Source organism: Coloeus monedula (assembly GCF_965178545.1).
Source record: "Coloeus monedula genome assembly, chromosome: 19".
NCBI lineage: Eukaryota > Metazoa > Chordata > Aves > Passeriformes > Corvidae > Coloeus > Coloeus monedula.
The window spans coordinates 8,959,049-8,972,199 of NC_138799.1; the positions used below are offsets into that span (position 1 = coordinate 8,959,049).

Sequence of the window (13,151 nt, forward strand, 5' to 3'; positions counted from 1 at the left end):
AAATTAAACTTAAGTTCTACAGAATAATACAAAATCTTCAGTCACAGTGTCTTCAATGATAAGGTTTCTTTGTGTAAAGCTCTCAAAGGAGGCATCTTAGGTATTGTCACCTCCAGATTTTTTAGGCATCTTATAAACTCCTTTAAAAATTGTTATACCCCAGCACACCTGTAAAAAACAAGTAAAGGGAAACATTCCAGGTTTTTTGTTTATTTTCCTAAACTTTCTATATTTGGAACCTCAATTTTGGAAGAACCAGGAGAGGTTTAAGGCTCAAGAGAGCACCCAGTGCAGTAACAGGAGTCTGTAACAGTAATTACCAGCCGTGAGCAGGAGTATTTCCATGTTAGAATGAAAGGAATGAAAGCAGCATATGGAAAGTACAGCCTGCAGTTGCATTTGCAATTCCCTTCATATAACCTCTTGAAAAACGAAAGGCCTATTTTTAGCATGATGATTGATTAGTGTTGCCATAGCAATAAGCAACACTTACAAGAACAGGGTAGAACCGAAGTGTGCCAAAACACTTGCCAAAGTCTTAAAGAGACAGTCAAACACACGGTGTGTGACAATCGTTTAATGGACATGACTGTCAAATTAACCTTTGCACAGTAATTACACCTGAGGTGGCTGTGGGAATTACTGGAGTTTTCAGCAAATATGTTTGTCTGAGAGAGGTTTCTTCACCCTCTGGAACCTGCTTTGTGCGAGTGATGCCAGTTCATCAATACTGTTGCAGTTGGTTTCATTTTCCATGTGGTTTCTGCCTGCAGAATGTTCAAAGACCTGCTAGAAACTTCAGCCTTGCTCTTCACCTCTCCTGCTCCTTGTGAATATTAATCCACAATCCTTGGCACTTGTTTCTGTAGAGTAAAAATTAATCCCTTTTTTTTTTTTTTTTTTTAAACAGCAGAAGCATATTCCCCTAAATCTTAACATAGAAGCCCAGCAAGGCAGACATTTCATGTAAATGTTCCCTCTCATCTTCCACCACTTTTCAGACTGATGACTTTTTTTTCATATGGTCACACATGCATTATTTTGACAACACAGGTGGAACCAGATTCTTCAGACAGCAATCTCCATGGAGCCTACAGACAAAGAACACCATGACTACTACAATGAGGGGAGAGTGTTCAAGCAAATGAAATCTTTTTGGTAGGGTAAATTCCAGATATCACATCCTTTAAATTCAAAAATTTTGGGCACTATTTTGGTACTCAGGGGGTAACAACAAAATTTCTTTATTGAAGATCAAGAACCTGGGAAAGAGAAATGGAGTCCCAACTTTGCTGTAACAAACAAAGGGGATGTGGGACTATGGGGTGATGGAAGGTGGAATATTCAATGGTTTTTGGAAAATGGCTACCATGTTACTGCCTCCCCTCAGACTCCTCCAGACAGCTCTGCATGTGAGCTCCTAGAGCTGCTGTGTGATCAGGTCACCCATGGCACAAACCAGCATCAATCAGGGTGACAAGGTTGGAAGAGAATAGACGGAAAGGGCTGGGCAGGGTCATGGCAGCATTTGGAAGATGTGACTCAGTGAGAGGGAGGAAAATTTGGAAAGCAAGATAAGCACAGGAAGGTGGCAAACAGCAAAACAAAAGTGCTGTTGAGTGGAAAGGAAAAGAACAATGCAAAAACAGGGCTTGAAAATAAACAAAGGAGCAAAACTCTCATAAACAAGCCAAGAAAGAAAACCACTGTTTGTATTGCATACAATAACTTGAAGATGGAACGATGACTAACAAGTTGCCTCCAACCACTATAAAACTCTTATCTCTGGCTTTGCCTTCCCTTAGGATCTCTTTCTTTGATACATGGGAACAGTAACCTGCTTATTGAGGAAGAAGGGAAGTGAAAAGCAGCATGCACAAGTGGAAATGACAGTCCCATCCATCAGATAGGGGGATGGATTTCTTTGGAATAAGCCAGTGCTGGAAAAAGGGAATTCTCTCAAGCAGTTTGAGTTACTCATTTCAATGGGATCAAGCTATTAAATGAGAATACAGGTTTGCAGCTCTCTAAAAATATATATTATTTGCTTCTTATAAATTCTACAGAGGTCCTTCCTTTTGCTAGAACCCCTAAGGAAAAAAAATCTGTGTTCTCCTAGGACAATGGCAGCAGTTAGCCTGTTTTTTGAGTCGGGGAGAAAGATGGGAGGATGCTGATAGTAACTTGGCATTAGGCTCTAATCCTGCGGTACAGATTCTGCTGCATTTTTGATGCAGACTCTTCATATCCTCAAACTGCAGAAAAGTTTCTGCACTGAAGAGTGAGGGGTTACATCCAAATTTCAAGGGCTGGTAATCAGATAAAGAGAACACAGGAAAATCTCTACAGCAATGTTCATCTGAAACAACTGTTTTCCTTCTCAAGTCATCTCATTATAAAAATAACAATACAAAAACATTTCTTCCAGATAATTTACTTCATGGATAAACCAGCAGCTAAGTGAAGCACAAAACATGCCTGTTCTCAAAAGTAATCAGAAACCAGCAGGTCAGCAATGGACCATTTAGCAGCTCTCACTCTGGGGCCTTGACACATACCAGATGACATAATTTTATTTTCCTCAGTCATTTGCTGTAGAAGAATAAATGTCATTGTGATAAATCATCAAAGGAATTGTTGTCTCCTGCTTTCTGTTCCATAACTGTTTTCCATAAATATTCTGAATTTATATTGTATTCAGAAGTTAATTTGAGACACTGGCATGTTGAAGGAATGCTCCTCCTCCTTTGCACAGAGCAAACAATGCCATTTTAATGTTTGTTTTGTTTATATAATTGTGAAACTAACATTTGTCCATAAATTAGGCGCAAAAAATTTATCCAGCTGTTTTCAAATTTCAGCCCCAGACCTGAAATATTGCTAACAACACCAAAGTTGTTCAGGTCAGGTGGCAAATCTATTTGAACTGATCCCTGGTAAACACTTGAACTGTACCTTCAAATTCAGAAGAGTTTGCTTAAATTCTCTTTGTATTTTTCCTAAACCCTTTGTTCTCCAACTTGAGGGCTAAACTTTGTGTGGCTCATTTTCAGTGTACTTCGATCACATGAAGATTTTGTACCATGGTTTAGTCACCAAACATTCGTGATCTGAGTATTTGTTTGCTTGAGGCTCCTCTCTTTTTTTGTCCAGAATCTCCACTGTCACTTGAGTAGGTCGAATGGATATTTGCTCTGTGCTGTTTATTTTCTAACAGTATCCCAATGCAGGTAAAGAAACCTAGTTCTATGCAATTATTTTTTCATTTGGTTTGCAATAGACACAAGTTTGCTTTCTAGTTAATTATTTCTAATCTGGCTGAGCAACCTCAGAAAGAAAAATAACAAAGCCTCCTGAAAGTTCAGTTGTTCTTGCCACCGTGAATAGCATAAATATTTTCCACTAAAGATACGTATTTGCAAAGGCTGTGGTAAGCTGGCACACAGGGGTTGTTGAGAGCTGCATCTTTTGTTGAGAGGCATCTTTTCTTCATCCTCCAAGTGAAAAAGGCCCCAGCCCTTGTCCAGCAAAGGAATTCTTTCCAAAGCCAGCAGCTAGCAGCACCCATTCCCCAGGAGCAGGTGTAGCTGGGCAGGAGGCACTTGACCACACCAAGTCCTGAAATTGCTTATGGAGTGGAATCCATTGGAGTTACCCCTGTAGGGCTCCCTTTCTGCTGCATCCTAAATACAGTACCCCAGATGTATGATCTTAACATCAACCTAATCACAATATTAAATGGATTTATATATAAACCTCAAACAAATATTTTAGCAAGACATCTTGTCAGGTTTCTAATGACAAGATCAAAACCAAAGCAGCTCCTGTCTAACTTGAAGAGACTTTCTCACATATGGTTCTGAAGTAACACCCCAGCCACTATAACTTCAAACTTTACAGGAATATCTTATTCCCTAAACAGTACCCCCAAATCTGGATTACTTCCTTTGGCTTCAGCTTTGAAAGTATTTTTTCGACTTTCTCCTCCCTCTCAATGCCAGCAGGAAGCTTTCAAGGATTAGCTCCAGCTCTGATACAGCACTTCTAGGGGCAGCACCCATGTATCATCTTCCTGATAGGAAGTCTTTTGTACGGCAGCTTTAACAAGGTACATTCGCAAATGCTCTCCTGACATGACACTATGGCACATATACCACCCCACAAAAGCATCTCTTGTGCAATAGTTCTGTTAAACTCATTATCTCGAGCCTGTCAGTTGCTTTACATGCTGTTAATAATGTTGCCAATACCCAGTAGCAGATGTGCTGTTTGCTGTCAAATTTAGGGGTTTGCTGCGTAACAAATACCATTGCTTAAAGCAGATGCCATCATAACTGGATCCAGATTACAGAGGACTAACATCATGACAGTATAATTTCCATTCCTGTTTTCATGCATCCAATCACTCTTGGCTTTTTACACAACCATTGCACAGAACAACATTCTGAAAATTATTTTTCAATGCCTGATGAGCATTTTTTCTTAGGTGTCCTAATTTCAGATCCTTAAGAAGTCATGTTTATGAATTCCATAATATTCACAGGAGGACCAGATTGATGAAATTATTCCATACTGCATTTCTGAATGTCAGAGTACAGGCTTGAATGCAATTTCTCAACAGCCTTCGTATTTTACAACTGAAAAACCTTAAGACTATCAGTAAGGTTCAGTCTGCTGTTCACATCCTCTTCCAAATCACTAACACACACTGAAATAACATGCTGAGCCTTTAAGGTCCTTCTCTTTATTTAGAGTGGAGCTTACAAGGTTAATAAGGTGTGAACATACCACAGACCAGTATGTACTTGATAAGATTATGCTTTATTTATCCAGTTATTGGCCTGCCTTTAGAATCAGTTTCCCTCGAAATGAGGCTCAATTTGAATCTCACCATGTCCCACAGACCCTTCAGAGTGAATTTATGATCTTTAAGAAAAGGATTTCCAAGCTATCTTATATATTTTGGGCAATGTCTGTGGGCTTATTCTTTCTTTCAGAATTCTCTAATGAATATAGAAGATCAAATTTAGAGAAGTATTCCAGACAAGGATAGCAATTATTCCCAGTGGTATATTAAACATTTTTGTTCTAGATTCAATAGTTTGAGGCACAGGCACTATCTCTGTTTTCCATGAAGATAAATTCACAGCCTATCAGCTCCATTAATGCATATTTTAGATTTTTGTCTGAAGTACAGTTTCCCTGATCTCCTCCCAGTATTTCTAGTTCTGTTTCCTTGCACCATGGTGAGTAACTAGTCCCCAGCTCCCCTAGGCAGTTACTCTGTCACTCAGTGATTGCTTTGCCTACCTTCTACATTTCTGGACTGATTTAATTTTTCTTTACATGTCTCTTCAATGCTGCAATCATTTCTGCTGATGCTCTTGAACATTTCTGTAGCTGTACCTTCCTCCGATCTGCACCAGGTGTTGTTTCACAGACCAGACAGAGATCACCTCCTGATTCAGATGCTCTGAGTACAGCACTGCTGTTTGGTTTTAATAATGTGTCGCATTTCAAATTTAGATACATATTTCTGTCTGCCACCACCCTTTGCATCATCCCCACTTGTCTCTTTCAGTTAAAGAAAAAAAAAATCACATGAAAAGATTGAAATTTACTTTCAGTTAAAGAAAAAATTTACCATGGGGAGATATCAGTGCAACACAGCAAATGTCAACTTCCCAGCCTAAAACTAAATGTGGTATCAAAGGTAAACCTTAATTAATGTGAACTGTGACAGATCCTACTGAAAGTGTCTTCTGGCAAAACCAGCTAAGAATCTCTCCCTCATCACTACTGTCCATTTTGGTACATTTGGGTTTTCTCTGACAATCAAATGAATATTCTAAGTACCTATAGCACATATTGAAAAGCACAGTTTGTTGCTTTGGGTTTTCAAACCTGGTCATCACAGTTTCAACTCTTGGTCTCCAGTTTTCAAATATGAGACTTTAAATCCCTTAATTTTTTTCTTTTTATCACACTGAAATATCTTTTTTTTTCTTTTTATGCTTTATGAGTTTTTAAAAAATCTACACAAATATTTTGAGCACTGCAGAATTAAGAGAAACATCTGGATTATGTTTTATCTGCAGTCAGAAGTTCAAACTAAATCAAAGCAGGAGCTTCTGAAAGGTTCCTTCACCTGGAACCTCCTCACCATCCCCTCCTCACCTTCCAAGACTGAAGACTGAAGACTTATTGTGTATTATTGAGACCAGCACATTTAAAACAATTTTTCTCATGATTTATGTGCTATATTTTGCCTTAGCTCTGCAAGAGGGAATAGCTGATTTTTCTGGGCACCATGCCCGGATTATGTTTAATTTTGTCTACAGATTGTACAGTTTCCCAGATACCATACCAGAGATGAGCATTTTATAAGTTAATAAAACAATAAATAAAATAAAATCTGTTCTCATGTCTCCAGGTAATAACTGGAACCTTAAAAGCCTCACCCTGTTTTATAGAACCTTCTCTTTCTTACAGTCAGTAAGTAAAAACATATCAAATTTTTTTGAAGCGATAAAAAAGAATTTATAGGATCCCTTTAGAATTATGTCAAATTTCCCTTTAAATTGCTTAAACAAATAACTAAAATAAAGTTTCACTATTGAATGTATTATGAATTATTTATATTAAGAAGGAATCAGATTGGATTCCACTACTATAGTTTACATAACTTTTCTATTTTAGAATAAAAAGAGGAAGAAAAACTTACTGTGTATTCTGATTTCCAATTGTCCATTTGTAAAAAAACGAAATAAGAGGGAAAAGAAAAAAAAAAGAAATGTGAAATAAAACAATGATGCGAGATCCTTACAGTAAACACACATTAATAATAAAAATTATTGTGTCAGATAGGCTGCTGATTTCTACTTGAATTAAGTCTAGGGGACAATAAAGGACACAAGTCAGACAGAATCCAATCACCTGATGTTTTCTTTGCCAGCAAGAAACTTCATAGATACAGCATTCCAGTTTTTACCTATCCTTAGTCTATAATCTTCAGTTCCTGATACCAGTACATATAAGGTGAAAAATATGCAGTTCAACAGAAGATGTTAAAGAGACTTGGTGCTTGTAATTCAATGTATAACTTGGAGCTTCTGAAGATAAACTAAACTACCCCCACACCACAAAGCAGCAATAATTTCTGCTACATTCCTTACCTGTGATTGTATAAGGATAATAATTCCAGGCCTTCTCTGTAACGTAAAATATTTTGGGAACAACTGCTCTAGCCCAGCTAGGCAGTTTGCTGAAAGTTAAAAGAAAATATAAAATTAGAATATATTATGACTTATGTGTATTGTAGAAATAAAGATACTTCCAGATGTGCTCATCATTTGTGAGGTGTTTGGGGGACACAGCAACACCCAGACTTCTCAAGAGTATTTTCATTTTCTGCCTCAGCTGTGCTGCCCTCGCAGAGGGAGCAGATCAGTGCCAGTGCAACAACCTCTGAGTGGGCTGAGCTGAGGCTGCTCATTTTGAGAATTCATGGCCCCAAACCTTTGGCCAGGGCTGAACTCAACAGGTGAGTCCAAACAAGGTGTAACTGTGGCACCTTGTCCTCAGCCACAGGGAGGCACTCTCTAACAAGAGGTCAGGAGGAAATGTGGGCTTTGAGTCCACTTCGATCCCGAATCCATTACTTCTTACAGACTCTTTTTTCTTCCTCCATATTCTCTGCCAGCACTGAAGCCCTCATGCTCAGCTCACCTGGTACTCAGCTGTTCCCACATTACCAATACTGAGTAGGAAGCTTTTATATTAAAATTAACAGATCACTCAAAACACCTCGTGAGGCTGGTAGGCAGCATTAGTCCCATTTTGCTGATGGGAAAAGTAAATAACAAAAGTGAAGAGAATTAATGGAACTGATGTTACAGCTCAGAGCTCATTCTGTCAAGAGAACTCACCAATGCAGTGGTACAACAGCAGCAGAATCAGAAAACAAAGACATGGATACACCATATGGAAGGACCATTAAAGGGTAATTGAATAATACTATGGAAGAGTGGGAGCATTTTTTTACCATGGCTCTTGGGTTTCATTTCCAGCAGTCTGGTCACAGAGGGTACCAAAAACTGATGAACAAACAAATATTTAAAAAGGCAAGTTCCCTATAATTCATCTTTCAACCCACTCTTAATGACTTCAGTTAGAAGCACTGAGGCTGCCAGGAACAAAGATGCAGGACTAGTCATTCCAAGGACAGCAGGCCTTGGATGCCACAAATATCCCTGTACATGGGCGACTCAGTTCAAATGATGTTGGTCTGGCAAAGCATTGAGCAGATCACCCAGGCCAAGACTGAATCTGTACTGAAGTGCAGGAGATGCTTCCAAATCTCTATTTCCCGAGTGTAAATGTTTGAAATAGTTCTGTTTAGATAACTGTGTGCAGAAAGTAAATTAACTTTCCATATTAGCAAATTTCTGAAGAAAATACATTTTGGATCATTAAGGCTTATTTAACCATTATCTAGCTACATATAAATATTTTATTTGTCCAGAGGCAAAATGCAGACGTTAGTACATTATCTACAGATTGAAAGCCAAGTGCATTGACTTTTGCTCTTTGATGACATTGCTCAAAACCAGATTCTTTTCTTTACATAAACCTTTCTTGTGTACAGACTTTTAAGCAGCATTTTACATCCTGCATAATAGACTTCCCTGTATCAGATCTGTTTATTTTGTCAGCCTCTGTCAGTGTTTTTATGACTGCCTCCCTTACCCCTGCTAAACTTTACTCTGGTGCCTAAATTATAAATACCAGAGGATGCAGATTTTCAGCTTCTGAAAACATTGCTCCAGCAGGAGAGAAGAGGCAGTGAATAATTCTAAATATGACTAAGGTTACACTGACACTAGAAAACATACACTCATTTTGTACTTTTTTTGGTTATTGTTGTTTTTAGCATATTTGCCTGTCTGCCTATCTTCACCAGTACAGCACATCCTGAAAAAAATAACTTCATGAGCAAAATACAGATTATACTCAGAATTGCCAGCAAATCCCAGTCACAGACACAGATTAATTTTTCCAAGGTCCACTCAACGAAAAGATAATATCTCTATTTCAGCAGCACAGGTATCTGTGGGTCACATTATCTTTTCTTTTTTCCTTATTTCCTTATTTCTACCCTGTCCAGATGAAGCTCAGTCTCAAATTTCTTTAAGAGATATAAGTTCAGATCAAAATAGAGCAAAACAAAGTTTTTTTTAGGGCAGTGGACCCAAGAAGAAAAAAACGGAGGGAGAGAACAGTGCTGGTGGAAGTCCTGTTCCTCAGGAAGGCAGGCAGAGGAGAAGTTTCCAGCACATCTTGTATGGAAGCATGTCTCCTACAGTGAAATCTTCCAGAGACATCCTAGCCTCCCAGCAAAACCCACAGTGGCCAGAAAACCTCCTCATCCTTTCCACAAAGCTTCAACAGTGCTGCAATATCAGGTGGCATTGTGACGCCACACCCAGATTCAAACAGCAAATCTGGTGATGGAGGATTCAGAATTATCATTAAACTCAGTGAACCTGACTTCAAACATCCACCATAGCTTTAGGTAACTCTTCTGAGTTGTTATAGGGACAAAGATTTACTTTGTCAATGTTTGTACCCATCTTTGGCTAAAAGATCCCGTGTTTCATTGCCTGCACTATCAGGAATCAAGTGCTTCCCAAGTATGGTTAGTACATAGCTTCTAGGTTCTTGTGGTCATTCTGAATCGCCCTGAAGTGGCAATTCTGAATATGCTCTTTGGTGCTTAAAGCCTTATTTTTAACATGCAGGAAAGAAATATCCAGAAACATTTTAAAAAGCCCCACAACTTGTGGGAGCTCTACAATGGGAATATATTTATTGATTTTTTCCCAAGTCCTATATAGCCTGTGAGAGAACACTTACAATAAAAATAATATTAAATGTTGGCAAGATATATATTATTGAACTCTTGTGTGTGTGTGTAACATCACTGGTGATTCAATTTGGCCTGAATTAAGGTTAGATATGTCTGGTTTGCAGTGCAGGAGGAACTTGCAATGTGGAAGCAATAGCTGTAGTGTTTGTATGCACACTCCAAAATGCTGCAGAGCATAAGTTTAATAAAATGAAACAGGCCCAGGGGAAAAGAAGAACTTCAGAAAAAGCAGTGGTATTCAATTAGATCAGCAGTAGTAAAAATGGGAACAGATTGAGAAATATATCTCATATTGCACAAATATATATATATCTAAACATCTCTGGCCTGTGAGTGTGGAGACATCGATCCTCAGCAGCATCATTTCAGCATAAGAAGACAAACATTTCACTCTAAGAAATGATAAAACTTCAGGGAGAAAACCCCCAAATTTTCTACCATATCTTTAAGCCCAATGGTCCAGAAGGCTGTCATTCATACAATAAATGTACAAGCCTAATGGTCATTCATAATGTCAATTAACTTTGCTGAGGCAAAATACAGCTGGCTTTGAGACATGACTATGAGGTGAGAAAAATTAAGCCTTTTAACGGTTTGGTTTTGGTTTTTTTGGAGGGTGGGACTTTGCTGGCTTTGTTGTTTAGTTTTTTGGCCCCCCCTCCCCAACAATTTTGGAGAACAAAATGACAAACAATTAAGTGTAAAAGAAAACAAAAACTCTGATTTTCATTATATCCTTAACTTCAAGTTATAATTCCTTCTCATGCAGAAGACACTCTAGAAGGAATAACAACTAATCCCTCTATTTCAAGCCACTGATCTACCCCACCTCCCCATGGCTACCAGGAAGCAGCATGTATTCATGGGAACATATTCTTTTGAAACAGAAAGGCTGTTGCCTGCATTCCTTGCAAATTTTTATTAAGTCCATGCTGAGAGAAACAGTTTCAGTGCACTTGCCTGTTGAGATAGACACGTTTTTCTGTTAGCTGACCATTGCCATGGTTGGGATCTTCATAGGGTTCATTCTGCACCACTTCCACACCCTCCCCTCGGTCACTCTGCTCATGGCTGTGCTTGCTGATCATGTACAGCTGTCCAATTCTGTACTGCAAGGCAAAACCAAGAACAAAGTATATTAGTTTTATGTTATACACGTATTCAAAAGCCAGTCTTAGTCAATGATATACTGCAGTGTGTAAATAAAAGGTAGTTGAAGGTGAAAACCAGTATTTTTGGGGTCCTCCCATTATGTTATTAAGTCCATGGCATCATTTGTGGAAAAAATACCAAAACCTGTGTGCATACAAATGTAAAGAATTAGGCCAGTCCTCTATTATTAGACTTTGTATTTGTAAGTATTTCAGTTAAGAATAAGTAAACAATTAATCTAGTGCTTCCACATGCTGAAATGTAAAGGGACTTTAACCATCAGGTGAACTCTAAAAGTTCTGTGGAACACAGGATTCTCCTGCCCTGACAACACAATGAGGCCCCGCAAAAACATTCAGGGTAACTGTTGCTGGTCCACAGAGACAGGAGCTCCAGTTCTTAAGAAAAAACCACGTAGACTCCAAGTCCTTTGAAAAAAGAAGTTTGAGTGACTTCGCAATATTATTAAAATGCATTTAAGCACTTTAATGATCATTTACTCCCAAGTTACTTAGGAAGCCAAACACTGTGAGGATTGGCCTAACTTTGTTATCACAGAAAAATAAATTGTTGCACTTGATTTTTTTTCTCACTGTGTCTCGTATCTACACCAGGGCTTTTGCCTCCAAAGAAATTTAACAAAAAGTACATCCTTGAACTTTCATTAACAAAGATTTTAGAGTAAAATTGTACTTTACCAGTCATTTTCTGGTCTGAAATTTTATTCTCAAGTCCTTTGCACACTCTTGAGCATACTAGGGTTCTTACAACAGTCTTTGGACCTATCCAGTTTTCTCAAATGGATCTCTCTCTCCCCCAGAGCAATTTGTTTAGGCATGTACATGCTAATCACTTCAACCACATCGATCCCCCTTCAAATACAAAGAACAACCTGTTAATTTAGAGAGTGGCTGAGCTACCACACAAGCTGCCAAGTACTAGCTCAGCATAAGCAAACAAAAGCATCGTGACAGTCTGACCTCAGAAAACTCTATGAGATTCTTGCAGCTATTGCATATTATAAACAGCAATCCTATCACATACTTTAAAAAGCCCAACTCAAAAGAGCAATTAGCTCAGAAAAAAATCCCCAAACCATCACAAACCTTATTAGTAACTGGCAACAAGACAGTCTCACTAAACAAAATCATAAGGAATACTATATCTAGTTCCTCAATTCTACATAATCCAAATTTATTCCCCTACAGCAACAGGCCACAAGAAGGTAAGAAATTTGGAACTTGCATCTTGAACGCTCATTTAAGAAAGTCCTAACACTGTTTTACTTGCTAATCCACTTACCTACCTTTGTCTCTACTGAATCCTTTATCTCATTTTGTTTCTAATCTCAAAGGCTCTGAAGAGCTGCAAACCTCACACATAGCTTTTAACTAGATCCATAACAAATTGTCTTCTCTTTTTCTCTAAAAAAAATGAATGCATTGGTGCACAGGGAAGGCAAAGTTGGTAGCACATTTGATTTGATCAATTAGTACAGTTTAAAAAAGAGTAACTTTCAGGCACACAAAGCTGTTCTTCAGGTCTGAAATCAAAGCAACACACTTCAAAGCTGAATACAAGTTGAGAAAAAACGCTTTGCCTTTAATTAGATAAGTATCAATTACACCACCTGGGAGCACAGACTTACTGCCTGTGGAGTGATAAGGATGGCAGAAAAGAGGAAAGGTGATAAGGTCCTTATCTTCTAATGGAAAGGAAGAGGTCAGTAATTTATATCCTGTGAAATATGAAAAGGTCAGATGAGTAGAGAGAGGAATTACATCTTGACATAAAGTCAATATTTCAATCACGATCTCTGTTGGGATTTTTGTTATCCAACAAAGTTATGAATTTTAGTTGCCATGGACACCTCTGGAAAGTGTTTCATAATTGCACATACCAATTTCCTATGTCCATGTAGTCCTTTGCAGTTTTGCTCTCAGTTTTAATGGTCAAACACCTCAGTTTCTGCTGGAAATGCTGGCTCAGAAACATCCAGATGAGTGTACATTCACCCTGACAACCAACTGTGGGGTTGTACTGATGCCTTCATTTGCTCCAGCATCATGAA

General features: G+C 38.4%; 1 protein-coding gene across 2 annotated transcripts in view; it reads right to left on the reverse strand.

Annotated features, from left to right (window-relative positions):
* The window catches only part of PITPNC1 (phosphatidylinositol transfer protein cytoplasmic 1), an 84,553-nt gene that overhangs the window by 36,679 nt on the left and 34,723 nt on the right, over positions 1-13,151 (reverse strand). For both annotated transcript variants that reach the window (XM_082294161.1, XM_082294162.1), the window contains exons 2-4: positions 10,889-11,037; positions 7,176-7,264; positions 6,725-6,732 (exon numbers count right to left, since the gene is read on the reverse strand). In XM_082294161.1, coding sequence (XP_082150287.1) covers positions 6,725-6,732; positions 7,176-7,264; positions 10,889-11,037 — 246 coding nt within the window. The remainder of the gene's footprint in view (positions 1-6,724; positions 6,733-7,175; positions 7,265-10,888; positions 11,038-13,151) is intronic.